At 37.8% G+C, this 25,388-nt stretch overlaps 1 protein-coding gene across 2 annotated transcripts; it reads right to left on the minus strand.

Annotated features, from left to right (window-relative positions):
- Nucleotides 1-361: 361 nt before the first annotated feature.
- fam204a (family with sequence similarity 204 member A) lies at nt 362-22,626 on the minus strand. 2 transcript variants are annotated; one of them, XM_042502283.1, is made up of 7 exons: nt 22,266-22,626; nt 21,918-22,002; nt 21,211-21,241; nt 20,096-20,198; nt 18,424-18,513; nt 3,113-3,222; nt 362-2,912 (listed from the first exon to the last, which is right to left on the minus strand). In XM_042502283.1, the coding sequence occupies exons 1-7, from the start codon at nt 22,497-22,499 to the stop codon at nt 2,861-2,863; spliced, it is 705 nt and encodes a 234-aa protein (XP_042358217.1). In that variant the 5' UTR covers nt 22,500-22,626; the 3' UTR covers nt 362-2,860. The 2 variants fall into 2 exon arrangements, with proteins under 2 accessions (XP_042358217.1, XP_042358216.1); XM_042502282.1 differs by having other exon boundaries at nt 20,096-20,201.
- Between the last annotated feature and the right edge of the window lie 2,762 nt (nt 22,627-25,388).

A 25,388-nucleotide genomic window follows, 5' to 3' on the forward strand; every position in this document is an offset into this window, starting at 1 on the left:
GTTTTGTACGGTGGCCCTGAGGTGCAAAACTTAACATTTGATGAAACAATTAACAAAGCAGAAATAGGATAATGTTTTACCTATTATAAATGGAACTGTGTTAGAGGATTTGATCATGCTTTTTTTTAAAAAAATGTTTTATTCTGTAGAAGTTTTCTAAAAATTTTGTTTCCTCCAACATGTCCAAAAGCAAGGGTACAGTAGTTTTACAGTAAATATATGTGAAAAATCACAGTTAGGTTGAGGCACCACAGGGTGACCTTTATGGAGCCAGATCAAAGCCAAGAGTTTTATTAAAAAAAACTTAAAGTAAAACATTATATATCTAATTTATTTTTTTAATTTAAATGTCTTGCTCCTTCTATTTATTATATATATAATATCTATATATTGTAATTTTTTTAAAAAAATTTGTTCATAAGATTCATGTAGTGTTTTGTTCTTCGAAGCCACTGTACAGTAGTTTTACAATAAATCTAGGTGAAATTTCCTCTGTGAAACTCCAGTGCCCTTGAAAATCGCTAATAATAATAACAATATTGCTTAAAAAATGTATTGACACAGGAATATTCAATGAGAGCATGGGTAACAAGTTGCGGTTACACGATAACACACGACATCGCGGCTAAAATGCTCCTAAAAAAACCTGAAGAATACACAAACAAAACAACATCTCCATATCAGGCTGTGTTAGGTGTGAACTGTTTTGAACACTGCTCGCTTTTATCGGCTGCATCTCAGAGATCTCTCCTTCGAGTTAATCCTCTCCTAGCCGGCGATAGCAGCGAGTGATAGTGCTGATGTCTTGTTACCAGCAACATATGTTCCCTTTCATACAACAGCAGCTTTCCAACCATTTAATGGGATTGTTGTTGTTGTTTTTTTTCCACCCCAAGCTCCACACAACAAACACTTTTCCTAGAAGAGGTTCGACATGTGCCCAAGGAATTTGTCTCCGTGTTTCACAACAAATCAGCCCAGGTCAGGGGCTAAGATTGGCCTCCAGGAACAGACTATTGAAAACAGCTCCTCAACATGGCGAGAGGGGAAAGTGGATTTTCCAGCTTAAAAGCAGAATCGTCTCTGCTCAAGGCATTATCCTGTGTTCCAAGAGATTAATAAAGTGAGATGCTATTGATACGGCGCTGCGCTGCTCTTGGATCAGCCGTGTTCGCTGACAACTACTAGCTTTGAAAAATGACTACATGGCTTTTACACATGGAAGACAAATATTCAGAGATGCTTTATGCGTTTTGTTTTGAATGTTCTTGCACATTCCACTTAGATTATAAACATATTACCGAATATAACATTGAAAAGTTTGCCATGATTATTAAATATGCAACAATCACACCTTTAAATAAACTATTAAGCCGTTATGTTGTTCTTGAAGAGTTCTCCAGAACTTCCAAAGCTCTAAGATTTGGCTACTTTTTGTCATGTTAATGTTTCCTCACTCCTCAGTCAAGATATATTTTTCATAGCAGTCATCAAAGTGAAGAAATCCCATGTTGTACTTTGATGTGCTTAACACAGTTTTAACTCGCGTCTCATTACAGAGATAATTAATAGTTTAATTAGCACCAATTCTCACCAACTGACAGCTTCTCAGACACATGGTCGTGTGACTCACTTGGATGTAAAGTGATACAAAAAGCTTGATTCTTCACATTTCAGTGTTTGTTTTTACTCTTTGGTCATATCTAGTTTTCTTCAGCTCAGGTGTTTTGTATCATAATTGCTACAAACTTTTATTTCTGATGTTTAGTTAATTTTTCCTTGTCCTGTTTCAGCCTACGCAGCAGAGCTATGTGCTCTTAACCGGGGGGACAAAGTGCCCAAATATGTGCATTGCAAACAACTTAGGTGGGATTAATTTTAATTCTCATTACCTTGAAGCAAAGCAATCATTTTCTATGGCTGGAAAAAGAAAAAAAATAAAATATAAGCGCGCATTACGAATAAAAGTAATTATCATCCTTGTGCTTTTTTTGCATGCTGTTTGCAATTAACACTTCCTGGAATCTGAATGAGTGTTTCAGAGGAGCGAGTGGCTGCCGAGGCAAACGCTGCAGATCAAAAAAAAGATCAAAGTAACAGCGAGAGGAATTGACGCTTCTAGACGAGTTTACAGATGCTGAAGAGAGCTCATCACACAATGAGCGGCAACTGTAGGCTTCGAGAAAACAGCGCGTGCCTCTTGTTCGGGCTGAGAAACAATAGCATGTCTCCCAGCATGGGTGAGGGCCAACAGCAAAGCCTCTGTTTCATGTCTCACCCCCCTCCTTTTCGTCTTCCTCCGTCTCCCCAACCCCAAAACGTTCACTCAACTTCCAGTTTACAACTGCTCACAACTGTTTACAGCAGCCAAATTTCATTTTCTTCTCCCAAATCCTATCGCACATTATCCTGTACATTGCATTAGGGCCCTAATCTGTCCTTTCTCTTCCTCGGAAGAAGAAAGGAGCGCCTTCATGATTAACCCACTTTACAGCAATAAATAAATGCATCATCCAGTAATGTACACCAGATTTAATTTGAAGGGGGGGGGGGGGGGGGGGGGCAGAACGCTCAAATCACTGGAAATGTAATGAAAAGTAACACAATACAGACACCAATGGGCGCCTTAGGAATTAATTTGAATGCTTCATAATTTTCTCTCTCTCTTGTACTCTCTGGATTGGTTTTTCCTCAGCCAACTGTGTGACTCTTCCCCCCCTCGCACTCTGCTGTTGAGAAGTCTTCAAAATATACAAAGAGAATAAAAAGAAACAGGATCAGTCCGCCATAAAAAAAACACTTCTTTTTATCAAATTAGCTTAAAAAAAATAACACTCGTTCTCCTCTTCCTCCATGTTTGTCACATGAAGCCCATGTTGCTTTTGGTTTCCCATCGTCTTTTAGCCTCAAACCTGCAACACAGAGAGAAAAAAAAAAATTACTGAACCCTTTATGAATACATTTCAGCTGTCATCTTCAATCTCTGCGTGAGCAATCATTCAAAGTCCAGCTGATGCCGGTTTCTCTATCTTAACTGTACTTGAGCCCAGAGTGTCACACATGGCAGATACGATGGCAAACATAAACACGAGGACAGAGAGAGACGTCCTACCCCCAGGCTATTTGGTTCTTCCTTTTCTGCGCTGCCCTCAAAGCTTCCTCTTCCTGTTTGCGTTGCACAAAGTCACGGCAATCAGCGGCTTGAGCGATTTTCACAGCCAGCTATTTAGAGGCAGACAGAGGAGAGGCCCATTAGAGAATGGAAATCAGTCTGTGGCGAGAAAAAGCTTTCTGACTGATGTGTCAGGGTGGCTTCTCGTCAGTGTCTCTGCCTCCCTGTGCTGCCTCCTCCACACCACAGCACAGTCGCTATTCAGCTCAACAACACATGAATGCCGTCCTGCTATCCTACAATTGAACACATTTTACATTACAGCTGGTGATAGGGTATAATAAATAGTATTTTGGAAAGTAACTCCTGCGTACAATGGTTTTCTGCAGCAGGGAAACATGCGTAGACCATAAACAGCAAAATCACTGAGTTTAACACCATGTTACAAAATGACGTGGCGGCATGTGGAAATAAAGCTGAAACATAGAGCAAGTGTCTGAGGAGTAAAAATCAGGACATTTTACGTATGTAATGAACATATCATGATGCAAGGGTGTAGCTTTTTTTCATCACTGAGACAAATATGAAACAGAAGGCTTAGAAGTTTTCCCATTTTGACCGTTGAACAACTATTTTTCTGCACTCAAGTGAATTTTTATGCTTTAATTTCATCAAAATAAAAGTCGTCATGTATTTCCTTTTTTCAATAGGGGGTTGACAAATGTACATGTTATGAATACTGCGGGTGACATATCCCGTGCCCCCCCCCCCCATAATACATTATATGTATTAAATACATATGATTGGCTCTGTTTTCACTATATCTAAAAAAACAAGATGCAAAGTAACCTAAGTTCAGTTTTTTTAACTATTAAGTGTCCAATTGCAATAATAAGACAAGCAATCCCTTTTATTAAAAAACATGGTGGGTTATGTGTTGTTTTGGATTTTTCACATGTCAATATGCTTTTTGGAAAAGGACATTATGGCATTACTTGGTGACATGTCTTCATCACACACTCCCACACCTCACATCACTCATATTAATAAAAAGGTCATAATATTAAATTGAAAAGACAGATCTAAGTTATCCATAGTCTACTGGCTCAGTTTACTCACAGACCACTCGAATCTGGAAAAATTAACAGCATCTTTGGAAAATAACATCACATCCTACGATAACACCTGGTCCACTATTATGCAATACCTTCAACGCTGATCCCTCTTTGTTTCCCTAAATGCCCACCTTATATATGTCTCACATCAGCAACAAGAAATCACAATGTGCAGTTTGTCCTAACAGCCTAATCTCTTTGCCTCTGTCTTGTTCGTTTTGTCTTGTCTTGTCTGTGTATTTAATTGTTAGGTGAAAATAGGTATGTATTGTGTATTCGCACTGTGTAAATCTGTAAAAACACAAATTAAAATAAAAACACCTGTAAAAAAAAGAAAAAAGGGAAAGGACATTAAAACTGAAACAAATATTTGCTAAATCCGTCCACAGAAAATATTGATAATTCTCCAGCCGTTGAAGTAATTAAGTCAGAAAAAAATGCCAAACATTTACTGATTACAAATTCTCAAATATGAATATTTGCTGGTTTTTGTACTCTTCTTTGATGGTAAACTGAATATTTGGGGGTTCTGAACTGCAGGTGAGTCAAAAGAAGCAATTTGAAGACATCATGTTGGGCTCTGGGGAAAATCTAAAGTGGCATTTTCATTATTGTTAAGACCCAATCATATATTGAAGAAAATAACTGGCAGATTAATCATTAATAAAAACAATCAGTGGTTAGATTGAGATTTCTGAATTCTTCTTGTATTTTCTTTTAAAATTCAGCCCTACAAGCTGTTTAGAACCTGTAATACCCAACATAGTGGAAAAACATCTAAGGCAGTAGCTACTCAGAAATAAGGTAAAGAGATACAGTGTAAATAACAGTGCTGAAAAATGTGTATGTGTGTGTGAGTGTATATGTGTGTGTGTGTTTTGAGCGAGGGATGAAGTGCCTCATAGCGCCATAAATTACAGGAGCAGTGTTTTAATAAAATTATTCTAATCTATTTTGCCTTTTGTTTGAGGTGTCATATTTTCAAGCTTCTGGCTTAAAGTCTCTCCCGCACATTGTTTCTTGTTGATTACTTCTTTTTTTCTTGTTTAATGTGCAAATGAAATAACGGAATAAATAAACAATGAGAAACAACGTTCAGCATTTTGCCATGTTTTTCCCCCTCTGCATCGAAAAAAAAAAACGTCGCAACGGCATTTTTCCACTCATCATCAGTGTAAAAGACACTTTTCTGTTTGGAGTACTGCAGGCAGTCCCTGAAATCAGAAGTGAAGAGAATGACCGTGACTGCAAGAGGCAAACATTCAAATCCCAGGGAAGACGTATGTATTGTGAAGCAGAATAATCCCAATAACCCCAGTCACACAGAAGCACGGGAAACAAAGAGAAAAATCCTGCCTCCTCTGTCACTCCTGAGATAGGTTTATTATTCAAGCAAAGGCAAACTTCGATAAACAACTTGGAACAATTTCACCAAACCTTTGGGTAATTCTGTCTAATATTCAGAGTACAATCAGGGGGGAAAGAAAGTCTTAAGGTAATGAAGAAATGTGCCACCACTGCGCCACTAGGAAAAAAAAAAAGACCTGCTGGAAAAAAATGTTTCAATTATAATTAAGTGGGATAAACTTTATTAGAAAGACTGAAACTAAAATATCTCCTAATGCATGCTGGGATTAAGCAGGTCAGAGCGAGCAGGCAGGAAAAATTAAACTCTAAAGGCTTTTTATCACCATATTTCAGGAACCAAGGGTGTAAAATGTTCTAATTTGGGATACATTAAAAGCCATAAAGGTCTTTCAAAAAGATTAATGGTACTTTGCTTGGATTTAAGATAAGGGCTCCGGCTGGCTGCAAGTACTGGGCTCCGGCTGGGCCCTCAAGGCATTCATCTATACAGTCACTGGAAGATTTGTGAAAGCGTCTGCATAACCTGAAGCGTACATACTATGACAGTTCTCCAGTTCTTTGCCATTTTATAGGTTTTAAATTCCTCAAATCATGTTTTCTCCTCTTAAGGAGTTATTACGGGTGATTGCTCTTACACGAGCAGGAGATTTGCAAGCAGATAAAGCCACACCAGGGTTTTCCCTCCTTGATGGAGTGGTGTAGGTGCAGCTAAATGCTTTTGAGTGCCTCCGATGCACGCAGAGATTATAAAGCAGACGTTTATTAAATTGTTGACAAATCTGAGAGCAGCTCCTGCTCTCTGTGTTTGCAGAAAAAGAAAAAAAAACACTTTGGCTCATTCTGGGAGCAAATCAAATGAAACTGCATGATGCTAAATGGTTTCATTTGGAGATTTACAGACAGAGATTTTTCCTTTTTTCTACACTAGGATTACCCACATTAACCTGCTCTCCTGTGGGGTTGTATTTGAAATGCAAAAGGTCTCGAAAACACGCCTTTCCAAACATTCCAAAAGCAAAATTAAAACCCACTTCCCCTCATTTCCCTCTCTTTTAAATTCACTACATTGCGTTTACTATATTTAAAGCATTAAAGGTCTTTAATTCGTTTTCTTTTTTTTTTTTTTATCAGTTTAGTCTCCAGTCCCTGATTGTCTTTACTGGGGCTCAACATTAATGTCAACCAAGTTACCTAGGAGACAGAACAGATCAAAGAGACAAAAAAAAAACCCCTCAAATGTCTGATTAATCAAGCCTGCAAACAGCTTATTTCTTTTAGCCTGCATGCAAGTATGAAAATGAGATTCCGAGAGCAGTACATTGTGCAGATTTGTTCATTCTTATCTGAACAAAGCCAGCGGCAGCTTATTTCATGGATCACTGGCACTGTCAGCGCTGTGGCGCCGAGCAGGTGACGGCTCCTCTTTCTGTGGCGAGAACAAAATTAGCAAAAAGTCGGCACAAATTAGCCTCTCATATTTTCAGTAATATGACATTATTTTTCATTTACTTTTTTGATCCACTTTTCAGGATTTTTTTCCCCCTCCCCTTGCGTGCATCTTAGTGCCAAATCCTTTCACATCAGAGGCTGGTGAGAAATAAGAATGAAAGTACAAAGCTGAGACAGGAAACCTCCTGCATTCTTTGTTTATGTGGCTCCTAAAAGGCAATTCTTCCCACTCCACCACATATTAATATACAATTAAGTGTCCATCACAGCCGTGTCTCTGTGCCTTGTGTCTCTCTCTTGTGTGGCCTGGGTGCAGCGCTGTTAAAAACAAGGTTTATTCAGAGGATTAATACTCTGACCTTTGGAAGATTTGAGGGTAAAAAAAAAAAAATCGTGGTGCACAATGCTGGCACTGCAGCAGCAGCAGCAGCAGCAGCAGCAGCTTAAGGCCACTAGGAGGGTTAAGTCAATAGTACCGTTTTCTGTTCATTCATGTTTGGGTCGTCATGGAGATTCAAGTGGAGACCCAAACATGGGGCCTAAATACCAAAAAAAAAAAAAAAAAGAAAAGAAAAAAAAGAAAAATCTGCTTGCTGCTGTATAAGCCATACACAAGATAAACCAAGTCTAGGCTAATGACAGTTTCACACTGTTTTTGTTTGTGAGTCTGTTCTGTTGCATCATTTCTGAGGTATTTGATAAATAAAAGAAGCATTAGGAAGTCTTTATGAGCAGCGCAGGGTTCACAGGAACACTGTGGCAATTAAACAGCAAGTGCTGAAAGACAATAGCTGAATGAAAGATGAGGAAAAAAATACATCTCCATGTGGATAAAGTGTTAAAGCTCCTATTAACAATAAGAAATAAATGATGGCTTTAAGGAAGAAATGGCCTTAAACCCATTCATAAATTTCCTATCCAGGAAGCCTCTTCCAATTAAAACGTGTGAGAGGTGGATTAACAAGGGCTATATGGCTTTGCCTCGCTAAATCACCTCCCCGAGCTGCTCTGCTGCATTTGACGTGTAAACGATTAATGACCAGCCTAATTCCCTTATCACAGTACCTTAATGCCTAAATAATGTGGCCTTAGTCAACTTTGGAAAGCAGGGCTATATAAGAAAGGAATGAATATCAGATTAGGCAGCTCGTGTGTTATTTCAGCATAATTTCTTAGAACTGAGGCGGAGGGGGAAGAAAAATGTGTTTCTGGCTGCAAAGCCTCGGTGTTGCAGCGACACTAGGAAGGTCAGGAGATCAAGGGGTCAATCGATACCACCCATATCGCGTTAAAAAGGAAGGAAGGACAAGTTTCATTCAGTGAGTTCATTTTGAGACAAGGGAAGCAATAGACTGGAGTAAACACAAAGAATGCAAAGAGTTTCAGGGTTTGTATAAGACAATAGATGTGACTCAAGGGTTGAAAAATCCTAAATCTGTTTATTAGTTATCAAAATATTTACTGTTATTAAGATTATTTACTTAAGTAAAAGAAGGAAAACCGCAAAACTGGTAAAAATTCTCTATTACAAGTAAAAGTTATGCATTGAGAATGTTACTGGGCTGAAAATAAATAATTATCAGCAAAATATTGTGAAACAATCAAAAGTATTCAATGCAAAAATGGTCCCTGAGTGTCTTATATATTGTATCATTAGATTATTCTTCCCTATGCATGAATATGTAACATTTTACTATTGTAGCTGGTTGAGCTAATTTTTAACGGTTTTATCCGTGGTTGTAACTAATGATTAGTTTAATTACTGATTAGTCTAAACATTGTTTACTTTGTTAATCGTTGGTCTGTAAATGTCAATAAATTGTGGGAAATGCCCATTACAAGGGCTGGACAATATATTAATATTGTGATATGAGACTAGAGATTGAGATTAGAATATTATTAGATTTTGGATATTGTCCCTGGTTTTAAACGCTGCATTACAGTTAAGTATTATTACTATTATTGCCTTCATCCACTTAGTCATTATATGCACATTAATGATAATTAGTATCAAAAATCTCATTGTATAAATATTTTATGAAGGTACCAATAGTCAGCCTTACAAAGTCACTGCAATATTGATATTGAGGTATGTGGTCAAAAATATATTTTCTTTTCTCCAAAAAAAGCGAAGTCTTTTTTGCTTGTTTTGTCCAACCAGTGGTCCAAACTCATTAATCAATTATTCAAGATTGAATTTTGATGGAAAAATTGAAATAAGGATTCAATCAAAATAGCTATTAATTAGTTTTAATTTCTGATCAATTAATTGACAAATTGTTTCAGCTTAAATTTACTATACTGTTGGGCAGTTTGATACACAATAATGAATCATGTGAATGTGAAATCCTGACATGAAAAGTAACTAGTAACTTGATCTGTAAATAAATGAAGTGGAGCAAAAGGTTCATTTCGGTCTTCTCATTTTTCTCTCCGAATTAGGGTCTCGTCAGAGTATAAAGTGGCATGAAATTAGGTAACTGGAAAATTTCAGAGAAATTTTGCATGCTTCTAAGTATGGCGGATATAAGTTAATGTGCCCTTAGTGTGCAGTACAGTACTTAAGTTAATGTAACTAGTTACATCCCAAAACTGGTCAATTGATTCATTGAAAATTAACATGACTGTTGCGGCTTTGCTCAAGAGTCTAATGGAAACTTGGATTACCTCTACAATGGCTCCTTCAAAACTAAAGTCAGCGACAGCAAAGTGACCGTTACTGTGTATAATGTGAAAGTATTAACAATCAAAATAAGGAAATATTCTCATCACAATTCTACATCCAAATTTCACAGCGTGCACCTCCATGTTGCTCTGTCCCCACACTGTTTCATGGGGCGGCCCATGTTTTTTGTGTTGAGTGTTTTGTATAATCTTGCCTTCACTTTGACTAACAGAATTACATGACGAGTAAAAAGAAAGCCACTCTAGGGAAGGCACAGCAAAACAGCCATGGTTACATTTTTCTCTGTTAGTAATCTGATGCTAGATACACATGACACGTCATCTTTGGGGAGTAGACCAAAAAAAAAATCTCGAAAAGTTCGCCTGCTTTGTGCACATTCCATTATCTCGCCTCTTCTGAGTAGGGTAGGCTTATTAGCAAGCTTTGAACTCACACTTACAATAATATGCCATCAACAGTTTTATAAGCTAATTAGAAAAAACAGTTTAATTAATGAGTGACTGGCAATAAAATGGCAATCATGAAAAAAGAAACCGAGGGTGCTAAGCTTCCACTACCACCAATTAAGGCCTAATTACAAACAAATTATATATGTGTTTTGCTGTGGGCTTTAATTTAAAAAAAATGGCTTTAATTAAAAGAGAAAACATGCTAATTAATTAAACAGCACACAAATCTACATTGAAAAGTATGCTTTGTCTATCAAGTAATTAATGAAATACAATAATCCAAATGAGATTCCCAGGCATTTGATAAAAGCTTAGTACCCATTTCAAAATCCATTTCAAAATTAATGGGCGAAAATTTAATGTGAGTCATCCAGAGATACAATAAAAGTTCATTCAGTGATAAATTGCTTATGCTGAAGGAAAAATGAACAAAGAGGAGAGTTTCCCTAAACTCTCAGCGAGGTGGCCCGGGGGGGCTCGCAGGGTAGACGAAGTCAGCCTTCTACTCTGATGTGGGGCGGGGAAAGTCAGAATCTGATAAAGCCCACTTTCCACAAAAGCGCTGCTCATTAATTTTTTGATTACAAACACGGGGCATGGCAGGAAGAAGGTAGTGAGAAGAGGGAGAAAAAAAGGTGCTAAATAACATAAATATCATGAAACACTCTTAGTTCAGCTCTTTGTTCCAACTAAGCCACCATGTCTCCTCCGACAAAATACCGCGACACCTTTGTTTCACAGCATTTAAGCGAGGCTTTCCAAAGGGTAGATTTCAAGGACAGTGGGGCTTTTCCTTTCAGCTGCTGCTTCTATTGAAATACGAGCTGGGACATAATGAGGGATATTATAACCATCCGCAAGTTCAAACGCTACAGAAACCATAAATGGCTCCGAGTTAATACATATTCAAATAGTTAATTATTGTATATTAAGTGATCCAACTATTAGGAGGGAGCACTTTTTAAACAATTTGAATTGATCGGGTTAATCACGCTCAAAAAAAGAGAGGTCGGTCAAAAATAAGGGTAGATTGGGGTTGTTGAGCCAAAGGGTGTTAAGCATTTAGTTAGCATACAGTACAAATCAGGCACCGGAAGACCAGTAATACTTCTGCACAACTTAACATGAACGGGGTATGATTTTATACTGTAATCAACCATTTACCATAAAACTTAGAGGCCCAGTCTGATAGCCAGGCAGTTCATTTTTATAGAGGTTTTTTGGATGTATAGAGCAGGGTTGTTGTGCTACTTGTTGAAGATAATGTTAGTTACTGCTTAGATCACGCCTACAGTATGCATATATGCTTAAACCTTTGTCAATATGGACATGCTACACACATGGCACACATTAGGTTGATATAACTCACCAATTAAATCATTCAGTTTATTTTACTTAAACCATGAGCACCAAAAAGATGGTATTATCGGCATAGTAAACAAGAGAGACTAGCAGATGTAGAGGACTTTTTTTAAAAAAAAGCCAGGGAAAAATGTCCAATCAATTATATTCATAATTATATATTTAAAATTATTGCACAGAATTGTTAGAATTAGTATTTCTTTGTTTTACTTTCTTTTTTTAAATTATTTTTTGGGAACATTTTCAGGTAATTTTCTTGTGCTTTTCAAAGATTTCCTTTTTTACATTTCTTCTTTTGTTGCCAATGTTCCCAGGTCTCTAAAGGTTAAATAAATCATTTGATTGTATTTCCATCTTTGTTGAGCAGTTTTGTGCCAAAGACATTAAAATCCCATCCCATATAGACGCCTATCTAATATATGAGCCTGTTGAGTTCAATGATTTAAGCAAATAACAGCCCAGGCTATAAATTGAAGTTTATCTGTATCTAGTAAATCTTTACCAGCCACTAGCCACCTTTTTAAATGAAGCAAATCCACCAGCCACTTGCATATTTTACCAACATTTGGCTGATAGATGATGCTATTTTGCACTCTGGTCAAAATCAAATAGAGACAAAAAAGCATTATAAAGCGTTCTTTCCTTTTACACTCAATTCCTCTTTTGACATTGGGTTTCTTAGAAATGATTATTGAAACTGTCAAGACTTCTCACCATAAAGTTATTTGACTTAAGATGCAGCTGTGCTGAAGCATTATAATAGCATGCCAGACATCTTAGACAGGTTTCTCCCAGAAAGGTGCCAATGACCTGTATACAGAATGCATGAAAAACATTTTACAATGACAAATTCAAACTGCATCTAAACACAGTCAGAACATTATGCAGCAAAGTGGCACACTTTTGACACAACTAGAGGACTGGCCACAGTCTTTAGGTGTTTTTAGACTGGATGATCTTTTTCATAGCTCTAAGAAACTCCCTTTTTGTTGTGTGCGCTATGTAAGAAGTCGTAACAATCATACTTCTTAGATCGCTGTTTTAAGGTTCTTTTCTAGCTAATTTTTCAGAGCAGGATCTCTCAAGGAACCAGGTGTGACGTATAAGTGTATGGGTATTGGTTCAGATGTATGTGTAAATTTATTTGGTTGAACACAACTGATGAAGGACTAGCAACCTCCTTTTTGAAAAAACCTGTTAGCAGTTTGAACAACAGCTAACACAAAACACAAACAAGAGCCTGTAATGGAAAAAAAATTGAAGAAAACATGGAAAAATGGGCCGATACTGAAGGCTTTACTGAGCATACATCCAACAGTGGAAGCACATGACTCGGCAAATTCAAGTGACGTTACTATGCCAACTGCTGGCCAGCTAACAGAATGTCACTGAAGTGTTCCTATTGGTGGTGCAAATGCAATGACAAAAGCCCCTGAAGCCCCTTCTAGGCGGAGCTCCCCAGTGGGCAGTTCCTCTCAGGGGGTCCCCAAAACTGTTTGGTCTGAAAGAACTTTTTTTTAACTCTATCGTCCTTCAGTGGGGTTTTTTTTTTTTTTTTTTTTTTACCTCAATAGTGGAAGCATCACTACTATAGTAGAAAAAGAAGTAATCAATTTCATTCATAATACCTATGAAACCTACTTGGCCGGACATTAAAAGGCTGGTTAACCTGAATGAGACCTGATTTAGATTACAGCCAGTGACTGGGTTGCTGGATGGTAATGTAGCCAGTAAATCAAGGATCTATGAATACAATTTGATCATCCCTTATAATAACAATCTGAAAAAAGGTCTGTCTGAACATTAAAACACAAGAAAAGTCTGAAATATTCTGATACAGTCTCTAGCAATTTTACATTGTATAGACTGAAAATAAAACTGCCTTTAAGAACATATTGCATATGTTTTTGTGAGTGTGCAGGCCCACTTCATTTCTGTTGGTTCATGAGAGGCCAGCAGCCATGCAACTACTTTTTATTTTTCACATTCTTTAGCTCCTGGAAGTAATGAAATGGACTTGACACCCCCTATTGTTACAGAGTAAGAGAGTTTCTGTTTTGAAGTGGTAATGCCACTCTAATAGCTGTGATGAGTGCTATGAGGGAACTGTAAGCTCTAACATGGCGTGAAAGTCTTTTGTGGTGAAATATACCCACTTACTATATATAAAGTACAGCTCCTGAATATTTCAAAAGACCTCTGTGGCTCTGTCTTATAAAGAGAAAAAGTGAGGGAGCAATTATTTGTTGTAAGGACAATAATGAAACAATACAATGAGAAGGGTACTTAGTGAGACACAGAAAGTATTGTACAGTAGCAATCATCTTGATTTAGGGTGCAGTGCTGTATGAGGACATTGATCCAAATTGTCTTTGCATGGGATTATTTTGTGTTTTACTAGTTACTAGTTTACTAGTAATACCATCTGAGCTCAGAAATTTATATGGGTCTGACCAGCCTTCAAAGAACTTTTCATGCAGTAAATCATTAATTTGATGCACTAAATTTGAGACTATTCTGTGTAATTCATAGTAATTTGTTAGTTTTATTCATACCTAAGTTATTTATTTAGTATGTAATTATGAATAGCCACTTATATGATCTAGGACTGGTCATGTGGAGTTCCACAAGGATTAATCTTAGGCCTCTTAATCTTCCTAATATACCGAGTATAAATTATTTTAAATCTGCAATGTATTGTTAATGTTTTCACTATGTTGTTAGTTCACAATGTGTCTGTCCACATTGAGTTTTTTTCACTAAATTTGGGTTAGACGATATCCTTTCTTAAAAAAAAAAAACAATAGTATTGCTCAGAATGCTAGAATGGAGTGACATTAAAGGTTACATCTTTTTTTTGTAGTCACTTGTAATGAATACAGCATTTGTTTCTTTCCTGAATCTTAATCAAAGACAGGAATTTGTACAGAAAGCCCAGATTCCAATGTTACAATCCTGCATTTTGTCTGTCCACCATATACCCCGACCACCTCCATGTGACTCCAATGCGGCACATAAATGTAGTATTTCAAAAACTCAAAGAAACGACTCTGAGCACAATCCAGGCAGCATTAATGTTGTCACCGCAATGTAATAAGGAATATGATTTAATAGCCTAATATACTGTACAAATCTTATTTCCAGGGGACAGGGTTAACTTGGTTCTTACAGTATGTATACAAATAGATTACAATTACAATAGATTACAAATTTTCCTGTAGATCATGCAACACTTTATAGGAAGCCCCACTGTGTCTTGTAGTACTGATGAGTTAACGGCTGTTTGCACTGGCTAATTTACCAGGAATAGCCGCAAAATCAATCTGTCAAATGGGAGCTGCTGGATGCTATCAAGCCTCCTGTCAGCCTGTGAGCCGTTTATACTATATGTGTCAGTCACTCCACGTTATGCTAATTACTGAATTAATTAGCCCATATGCAACTTGCAGCGGTGTAAAATAATGTGCAGTAATCAAAGGATGGAGACCCAGTCTTCTTAATTGGAGGACTTGCACCTTTTAATCTACTGAACTAAGGTCTGCTTTAGAGGCGAGAAGCTTTTTTCATTAGTTTGTGTCTTCTAACGCTTGTGAAAAGAAATCTAAACGTGGTGAGAAGGATCAACAGACATCGTTATGAGAAAAGAAACCCTATCTGCACAGTTTAAAGGAATACATTAGGGAGCTTTGTCTAAGCAATGTAGACATAAATAATATTTTGTTACCTAAAAGGGGATGTGATTTCTTTGCGCCATCTTCGGGGGCGTTAATACTTTCACTTAAAAGCAGAGCATGTCTTCATGAATTCATCTAAAACAAAGGCTTAAAGCCTTGGGAAATGTTTAAAAACTGTAATGAGAATAAAAAACCTCAACCTGCAATATCCGAGCAGCGCGTCTCAGAAGTTTGACAGATGAAAGAACACATATCTCAGAATTTGTAAGGAGCCTTCAAAACGGGTTTTTACCAAATTGTTTTAATGTTCAGATTAAAAAGAAGAAAGTAGAGCAAATGGAAATCATTAATTGATTTGAGGGAGCCCAAAACAGCAGAAACAAACATTTTTGTCTAACAAAAGGGGGGATTCTGACAGCATGCTCTCTATCTTCCTTCCATTTCCCTTTGCTTTGAGGAGATAAGTGGGAAACCGTTAGATTGAGGATGAAAATACACTGAAACATTGTCATCCATCATGTACCAGCGTTTTCTTAACAAAACAATGCCTAGAGGGACAAACAGGCCTCTTTAGTTCTTCACAGCTGTCGGGATGCTTTTGCATTTTTTGCGAAGAAAACCTGTTCCTATTCTTCCAGTGAAAAGCCTGCCACAATCACGTCTTGGTGTTATGACCGTAAACAAATTAAACATCTAAGCCATTCTGTACCAAATGAGCCACTCAATTATAACCTTGAAATTGATTCTGGCCACAGCGGGGATTATTGATCCTCTAAATGTTTGTCACAGTGCTCCTGTCAAAAGTGAACAGGAGTGCTGTAAACAAACATTGGTCTTAATGCTATCTGCATTACAGGCTGCATCGTTTAAGATATAATGTAATCCTTTCTAACTGATTCAGAAACTTTTTGCCTTTTTAGCTTCAACATCTCTTCAGGCTCCCCATCTATTCCGCTATGCCACTCTTTTTGTTAAAAAATGAACGATAAAGAACTTTACGTCACCGAGGTTTTGGGGATTTCAAAATGGTCAATTGACTATACTTGTGAAATGAAGTTATCGCTGCTAAACAATGAGTTGTGGCTGCCAGACTGCTGTCACGTCCCATCACAGCTCTGGCAAGATGCGAGGCAGGTGCCAGGGAGGCGAGAACCTCGGCTCAGGCTAAAACCAATCCACCAGCGCTCTAAGAGGCTTTCTGAAAGTACAGCGCAGGTGCCACTCACAAGAGCTTTCATTTAACTTCCCCATATTTGACCACTCTGCTAGCAGTTAAGGTGGGAAAATAAGGATTGTGATGCTGAACTCTAATGTCAATTACACACTGGAGATACCAAAGACACACATGTAATGCCAATTCAACGTAAACTACAACTGTTTTTTTTTCTTTCATTTTTAAACATAGACCCTTGTTGTTAGAGCCGACATTCATTCAAAAGGGTTTTCCAAGGAAAGATTTACCAATAATATAAAACATTCTTTTAAATAGCAGGAACAAATCTCACAATCTGCTCTTTTGTTACAATCTGTGGTGTCATTTCTCGCTACATATCGTCTTTTTGGGTGACACATCTAGTCTGAAAATCCTGTAGTGTTGTGATACATGTTCTTGATTCACTGTTGCAGTGATGTACCCTCCCAGTTTATTTATTGGTACAAAATACAAAAGCTGCGTCAGATATATCTGGTTCTTTAATAAAAAGTTGAATTTAAACGCTTACGTAGGTACATAAAAAAAAAAACATGAGGTGAGAGACTGACAAAGATTCCTAAAGTGAAAATAGGCGAGGAACATCTAATCACAGCGCTGGGGGGTGGTTGCCAAGCAACCAAAAAAAAAAAACTTCAGACAGTTACAGGTCCTCACCAAGAAATAGTCTCATTACCCCCTGAAAAATGGCAAATTGTAATTCTTCCATCTTTCTACAGAGCCACAGACTGTAGAAATCATGGATGTTGTTACCATCACGTCACCCATTGGTTTCTGCACTACTGCTCCGAGACGTCGAGTTTCGCATTTCAGCTGTCGCCATCTTGTTTTTTGGAGCCAGAAGGGATCATATTTGGGTGAGATGTGAATAAAACAGGGGTAGATCTGACTCATAGACCGTGATGGTGCCTTGCAGACAGAGTGTCACTCACAGCAGCCACTTCCATACATATGTGTAACTTTAAGTGTTAATAAAATGTAAACGGATGAGTTAAATACAGCCGTCATAAATAGTACAATGGGCTATAGAGAAAAAAACACTTTTTGTACCAGGCTGTAACCATGTTTATTTTTGCTGTAAAGTTGGGCAAGCGATCATTAGAGGAACTGCAGTTTTGAATACTGTGGTGTTTTGCTTCATTTTTCAACCCCAGACGTCTTTATGTTAAGCTAAGCTAACTGGCTGCTGGCTGTGATTTAATATGCAGCATACAGACATGATGGTAGTGTTGATTTTCTCATCTCTGTGCCAATAGAATATTTCCAAAAATGTTGAAATATTCCTTTAAATTGTATCACTTTTAGATGTGATTTTTAGAACAGAATCATTTCGGGAGATTCCTGAGTTTCCATGTTGAGAAATATTTCCTGAACCAGCAGCCCCGCCTACTTTGCAACTCTATTGCAATCCAGGACCGACAATGAAATCGGAGTGTTACACGTTTGTGTTGCCATTATTACAAAATGAAAAAGCTGATGGGATGCTGTAAGCAACATGCATCATGAAACAAAGAAGTTTAACTTTGATGCTCAAAGTACGACAATTCCCCCAGTGGAGAAGTAACACCGCAGCTGTATGTCTTTTTAACCACAATTATATGTGTGTGTGGGCTACATTTTATGCTAAATTAGTTTCAAACCACTTGATCCTTGATGCCTGCCAAGGCAGTTAGTTACAAAACTTCAGGCACTGCATTTAGGGATATGTACACTTCAAAGGTATGAAACTCTTACCTGGAGAATGATTTAACAGTTGGCTTGAAAGCAATGTACCCTTCATTAAAAAGCAGAGCCAAAAGTCCTTTAGACACTGCAGCACTTCAAAACTAAGGGGAGGGCTTTCCATTAACTCAATGGAAAAGGGCTGCAGGACTGAATGGTGGGTGTCTGCGTGTGTTTTTGTTCCTCTATGTCTTTGCAGCAGAAATGGCCACGGATCCATTAGCCTGATTTGTCACAGCGGGAGCACCCCAAAGATCTCTTATCAGCACAACGTACCTCTCGAGTGGCGAGTCTGTCGCTCATCTCCTCCGCCTTTGCAATGTCCCCTTCAGCTATGGCCCTCTCTATGCTCTTTTCTAGGCCGGACTGCAGAAGAGGGAAAAAAAAAAATTCAGATTTTTTTTTTCCGAAATAGGGGTAGAGAGAAAAAAAATCAAAGAGTAACTTCAAAAGTCCCCAGGGCCTTATTTTTAATATGATTGCCATTACTACAAATATGTAGATTTCCCTTCACAAATGAAAACCTTTTTGATTGGATATTAGTGGGGAAATCTTAGAAATGCTACAGGAGATTACCAAACATAAATGTGACTCTTTAATTACACATTTCCATTACAGGCCTAAGCAGAAGGGGATGGGGGGTGCGGAGAGGCCCCCGGTTACTGATGGCAAGGCAGTTCTGCTGTGATGAGCCTATCTGAGAAAGCGGAGCACCAGATTTCTTCAGCCCCCAAAATTTCATCATGCTGAAAAAATGCACTGGAAAGAGGCTGTAATTATTAATGTGTCTCCTCTGATGTATTGTTTGAGGACCTTGACTCAACTATAAAAGTACAAGGACGATACCATCAGGCTTCAAAACGCAAAATTAGTATAACAATTTTCTCTGTAACTACACTTGCTTGGTCTTGATTTTGCTTTATAAAATGCAATATTCTGCTTATAAACTGAAGCTGACACTGATACAACCTGACTCGTGATCTCAATTATTGCGCTCACAAACAAAACTCCAACTGACAGACCATCATCCTTTTTGCCATGAAACATGTTTTTAAGGTCACTGAAGAAATGCTGTTAACAACATCTGACTGCTATGACAGCTTTTTCCTCCAATCACTGTGAGAAAGACTTGGCAGAATTAAATAAAATATGATATATTAATTACAAGGACCCGCATTTGAGGGATGAAGGAGCCCCTCATTATGTTGATGTGACAAGTTCTGTTTCATTCAGCTTGTTAATCATTTCTTTTATCCTTTCATAGTTGCCCTATTCAAAATGAGGCTAAAATCAGCAAAAACTCAATTTTATGCTGCTCTGAGTTAAATTAAGCACAAAATACTCCAAAATAATCATTAAAAGGATTTCAAATTGAAATGAGAACAGCTCCCATTCACTGGGTCAGCTATAATGTTCATCAAGCTTGCAAATATTTTGCTTCATTGGCAATTTGCAAAGCCTTTGCATAAAATTCATTCATCTTTAAGTGCAGAAATGTATCCGAATGAAAGAAAGTTATTATTTCTTCAATGATGAAATGCCACATGGCCATTTATTATCTAACCATTAATTTAAATGTTCAAGCTTCAGTCTCAGGCGCCATATAAGGTATTCCAAACCTCCCTTCTGTTGTCGAGAGAAATTTTGATTTTCATTAGGTTTTGTGCAGAGGAAAAACCTACACTTCACTTTAATCTCAAGCATACAAGAAAGGAGATTCATCCTAATCTTATCACTAAATGTAGCCAAACATAATCCTTAATATTCATCTCAGTGTCAGGTTGAGTTAGCATAAGGATTCTTCTAATCCATATGTCATATCACGTAAAAACAATGAGAGGATACAGTGGCACCGAAACACAAAGGATGGGAAGGGTGTTACTAACAGCTACGACTGACACAGTATTAAACCTCAGCAGATAAGTTGGAAAGCAGGAGTCGTGGTTACCTTCGGAGGGGGTTTGGAACATGCAGGGGGATGAAATCGATCATTTACACCGAAATGCTGCTTAAGCTCATCCCAGTGCTTCTCCCGCTCCTCCTGACGCTCACTGCTGACAGAGAAAATGTTTATTACATGTAGACCAGCACGATGATAAGGCAAACTAGAACCGTCCATCCTACAATTGGACTCTATTTCATTTGCTATGCTAAAATCAAATCTATATGTCCAGATGAGTGTGTGATACACAGCATGGTAACATCATGGGTGTTGGAAAAAGACATATCCTTGGTACATTAGACCTCCCTCAACACAATACAGCTGTGATGCTACACTGGATGACGCTGAGATCTGACATATAGATGATTTAGCAAATAACTGCTTTACTATTAGGGCTGCATAACATTTGATTTTTTTGCTGACGTCCGATATGGCTGCGCATAACAACTCATTTGGCCGATAACTAACATTGATATATCCACTTTTTTCCCCACCTTATTTTAGTGATCATCAAGTCTCTTGTGTAGCGAAATTAATATCATTTTATGTCTACTCTTATCAGGATGATCCAGCAGCAGATGGAAACTAATGCTTTTCAGTGAATTAAATGTTCATTCATTGTGAAAAATGAAATGAAAAAAGAAAAATACTTTAACTTAGGGATGATGTTTTGTAAATGTTCACTTTGTCAATAAAAAAAGAAAAGTCAGTTTGTGATATCAGCAGAAATCAGCATGTTGGCCAATCCCAATATTTCATTTTAAAGCCAATATCTGCCAATACCGACGACATGCCAATATCATGCATCCCTATTTAATAAAAATGATCTCTGTTTCTTGTATGTTTACTACAAGTCACATGTACTGATGGTATTCCTGACAATGTGTTTGATAGTCTATTACAGCTATCATGTCTGCTTTTATTTTGTTAAAGAATCATTCAGAAATCAAAGTTATCATTACATGGTCCATTCAAAATATCTCAGATTTGATTGCATTCACAAGCTTTTATTGTGGCAGTCCACACTGTCAGCTACATATTTGCGACAGTTGCATGAAAAGAAGTACCTCAGTCTGTTGTTGTATGAATTATGTCTCTTGTTGGACATTATAATGTGATACCTTGTCTCTGTAGGTTCCTCAGCCTCTGTTCCTGTTGATTGACACAAGAGACACAGTTAAAGGTTTGTAGGACACTTTGATATGAATTAGCATCAGCTAAAACTACTACTTAAAGTATAACAGGTGGACCAGTAAGGTACTCTGTTATATACATTAAAGGGCCAATGTGTAGGATTTAAGGGCATCTATAGGCAAAAAATAAATATAATATTCATGAATACATTTTCATTAGTGTTTAATTACCTGAAAATACAAATCACTGTGTTTTCTTTACCTGAGAATGAACCATTTATATCTACATATGAAGCAGGTCTTCTTCCAGAGATTCCCCCATGTTGTCTCTACAGCAGCCCAGAAGGGACAAATCAAATACTGACTTTAGCACCAATCATGTTTTCAAGTTGGCCACTGTGGCTCTCCTTCAGGCTTGGACTGCGGGAGAAGTTCCACTTTTGCAACCTCATCACTAGATGCCACTAAGTTCTACACACTGGACCTTTAAGAAATGGGTTGCAATTATATAACAGGTGAGAGAGTTATTATTATTGCATACAACTATTATTTTTTCTTCATTTTTTTCTTGTCATAGAGAATGATTTGAATACTTTTGTCAGGTGGAACAGGCAAATTCATACTAACAGAAGCAGCCATTATGGCTCAACATCAACAAACAGTATGACGCGAACTCATTGTATTATCACTGAGACCTTTCTTGTGTCGTCTTCTTTTTCTTTTTCTGGGGACCTTCACTGCCTTCATGTCCTCATTCTTCTTCCGTAGATCCTGGAATTTCTTAAACACACACAAAATGAATTCACAAACTGAGAGCACCACAACCCTCAATCCAGTTCTGCTGTGCACATGCCATGATATACACAGTCTGACAAGGCATTTGTTAGCTCAAGGAGAGCTCAGGATTCAGAACTTGTAAATGTATTGTAATTGTTATTGTGTTGTGTTCAAGAATTAACCCCCACAGACAACACCACCACAGGTACACATCAGCTAACATGTATTTCAACAAACTTAGCTCACTGGACAACAAATCAACATACTTGCCACATCTCCTGGGATATACCAGGCATGCTGCACGTCGGCGAACCACTCTCTACATCACTGGCAGTATGAGTTGACTGTGTCTCCTCCACTGAAATTGTGTTTTCTCCTGCAGAGCTCAACTTTTCAGCAGAGCCCTCACTCCTCTCTCCCTCCCTCTTCTCCTCATCCTCCTCGTCATCTGGACTGAGGTCGTCTTCGGTTAAACCTTTAGGCAAGAGTCCGCTGTACATTCCCACTGAGTAGTTTACGGTCACGTTATACGGTAATATATCATTTAGCTGGACTAAAAACGGTTAGAAATTGGTAAATTACAGATTCGGACAGCAGCTTTGGCAGCCGGTTTGAGCGGGGCTGTCATTTCCGGGTAAACACAGTGACGTTTTTCATTAAAGCAGCACCGATTGGCTGATTGTGAGCATACGAACCAATCAGAACTGCTCTTACAAAGGCTCAGCAGCGGAGCACGCGGACGAGACAAAAGCGCTTATTGGCTGTTTTGATAAGAACAACATTTAACAGTTTGGGGGGTAATTTGAGGGGTTTTTTTTGGCTAGCAGGGCGGTTTTATGGTGAAAAGTTTCCCGATATGCTCACATTTACAGCTCAAAATAGACGCGTGGGGCACATTTACGGAGTTTTAGCCGTCTAAAATAGTCTTTGCAGTGAAGTGAAGTCGAGAGCAGACCGTTGTGGAGCATTTCTAATTGAGGTGAGCCCGGCTGCTGACAGGTCCGTGAATTACCAGGAATCATTCAAATGTTAACCTATATTTGTGTCATGTTCTCGGCGAGATAAGCTTCCTTCTATGACCAATGGTTCGCAATTTGCTCAAAGTGCTCTGGGCATTACATTATTATTAGAATGATTAGCATGCAAATCTTGTATAGCCGCTGGCACTGGCACAGGCACATCTACCCTTAAATTGCTCTTTCACACTCATTCACATTGGCTTTCTTTTGGTTGCATCTTATTGCAAAGCCAATAATCTGCATAAATTATAGCCTGTATTTTGTGTGCCATATGAATGTAGAATAAAGAGTGAGGTCCATAGCACCAATGTATACACATTATAGAATATAAAAAGGTCAATATAGGCTCAAGTGGGCTGGACACTGTATATGAGAGATAAAGAAGTTTCTGGATTAAAAAGTGTCTCAGGTAAACTGACAGTGGTGTATAGTACTGACCATGAATTTTGTCAAATTATTCAATACTGATAAGTGATTTCAGTGCAAATGAAAAATGGAGAAAAGTACTCTCTATTTTATGATAAAATAACTATTCTTTGCATTAACCCTTACTTCTAAAATAATAAGCAGCCATACAGAAATGTTGCCACAATGCAACACAGTCTAAAACTGGCAATCATGATCTATAGCAGATAGGACTGAAACAACCACCCAATTACACCATGAATTCATGAACAGAATATTAATTCACAATTTACAACAAAGTCAATTATTTAATTGAATGATTCAGTTTATCACGTGAAAATCTCAAATGTTCTTTCAGCTTCTCAAACGTGAGTTTTTGCTGCTTTCTCTGCTTTTATTGCAAATAAATTAATGATAACATTAATACATTTGACATTAAATTTCTTTCGATTGGTTGAAGATATCATAATGAGCTCTCCCAGCTGGCCATCAGTGTCATTCAACCATTGGACTTTGACATTTGGTTGAATTTAGATTGTGATGTCAGGTGACCAAAATTCAATGTCAGGACAGCATCTAATACCAACTTCAATTTGACGTGGAATACTGACAAAAGATTATGTTGGTAATTAGTTGGTTTTAAGTTGTGTTGTTAAATAACCAAAATCCAGTGTCTTCCAAACATCTCATGCGAACTTCATCTTGGCGTAGAATAAGGACATTTAGTTGTAACTTATTGAGAACAAAACCCAACATATACAAAATGTTATAATGTTAACACCCACACAAGGTGAAATTCTCATGTCATTTAACCTGATTATTTTTATTCCAACCAAAGTTTCACATCTGTCTGACGTAAGAGTCCAACGTCCTTCTGATACATTGATGACCAGTGCCAGCTGGGCTGGGATCATGCGATTGGCATATTTCGCTGTTTTTGATATTTTGCCAACTTGACAAGTAATCAATTAGCTGAAAACACAACAAATAGATCAATTAATGATAACAAATAATATTACATTGTTGCCCTAAAACAAGAACAAAGACACAAAAATTGGGCCATAGATTTGATGCCAGCTTTCAATTCTTATGCTGCGAACATAATTTGGTCGCTAACAAAAAAGTCCTACGTTTGAAATCCTGTTGTGTTGCCCAAATGTGTAAAAATAAAACCTGGAGACCTTGCACTATCCTTGACCTTCCTGTACCCTAAGATGAGAGATTTTATACAGTTCAGCTTTGCGAAATGCTGTGCGTATTAAAGTGGGCTGATAAGGCTTATGCCATATTGAATGTCATCTCGCACATGTAAAATCTCTAACTCATCCTCTAAAATATGGCACCATTAACTGGTATCACTCACTCAGCATTATCAGGACTTTAATTACTTGTGTGACAAGTTGATGAGCACGGCGACGTCTGAAGGTAAATGAGAGTCACAAAGTCCCGTTAATACCAAACAATTTTGGCATTACAGGTCTGAATCATTTCCTTATTGATTACTCGACTTTGTGTTCTATTTCACACTTGAATTAAATGTCTCTCAGCTTTCCCACCACCCATCTCTCCCTCACTCTCTCTGTCTCTCTCCCTGGCATGTGCTCCAGTTTATTATTTCCGTCATTTCTTGGTAATTTGGAGTTGGCTGTTTAAAACTTAGAGCCTCTTATTAAGTTTTGGCCATGGTGGATAAGAGGCAGGACTGTAAGAGCACAGAGATAAACTAATCATCTTAAAACCCTAATTATTAGTATCTTACTGTGACAGACTGTTTTTGCGAGCCAGCCAAATTGAGCCTCAAATGAGGAAAGGCATATCTGTGGAAGTGGTAATAATTTTAAGTCATCTCGATCTGGCTTGGTGTGGCAGAATTCATTAGTGCAGATTAGCACTGTGTGTACAAAGTAAATGAGATATCTAATAGCAAACGTGGAGGTCCGGGGACTCTTAATTTCCTCCCCAGTA

This window comes from Plectropomus leopardus, chromosome 15 (genome assembly GCF_008729295.1).
Source record: "Plectropomus leopardus isolate mb chromosome 15, YSFRI_Pleo_2.0, whole genome shotgun sequence".
NCBI classification, from domain to species: Eukaryota; Metazoa; Chordata; class Actinopteri; order Perciformes; family Serranidae; genus Plectropomus; species Plectropomus leopardus.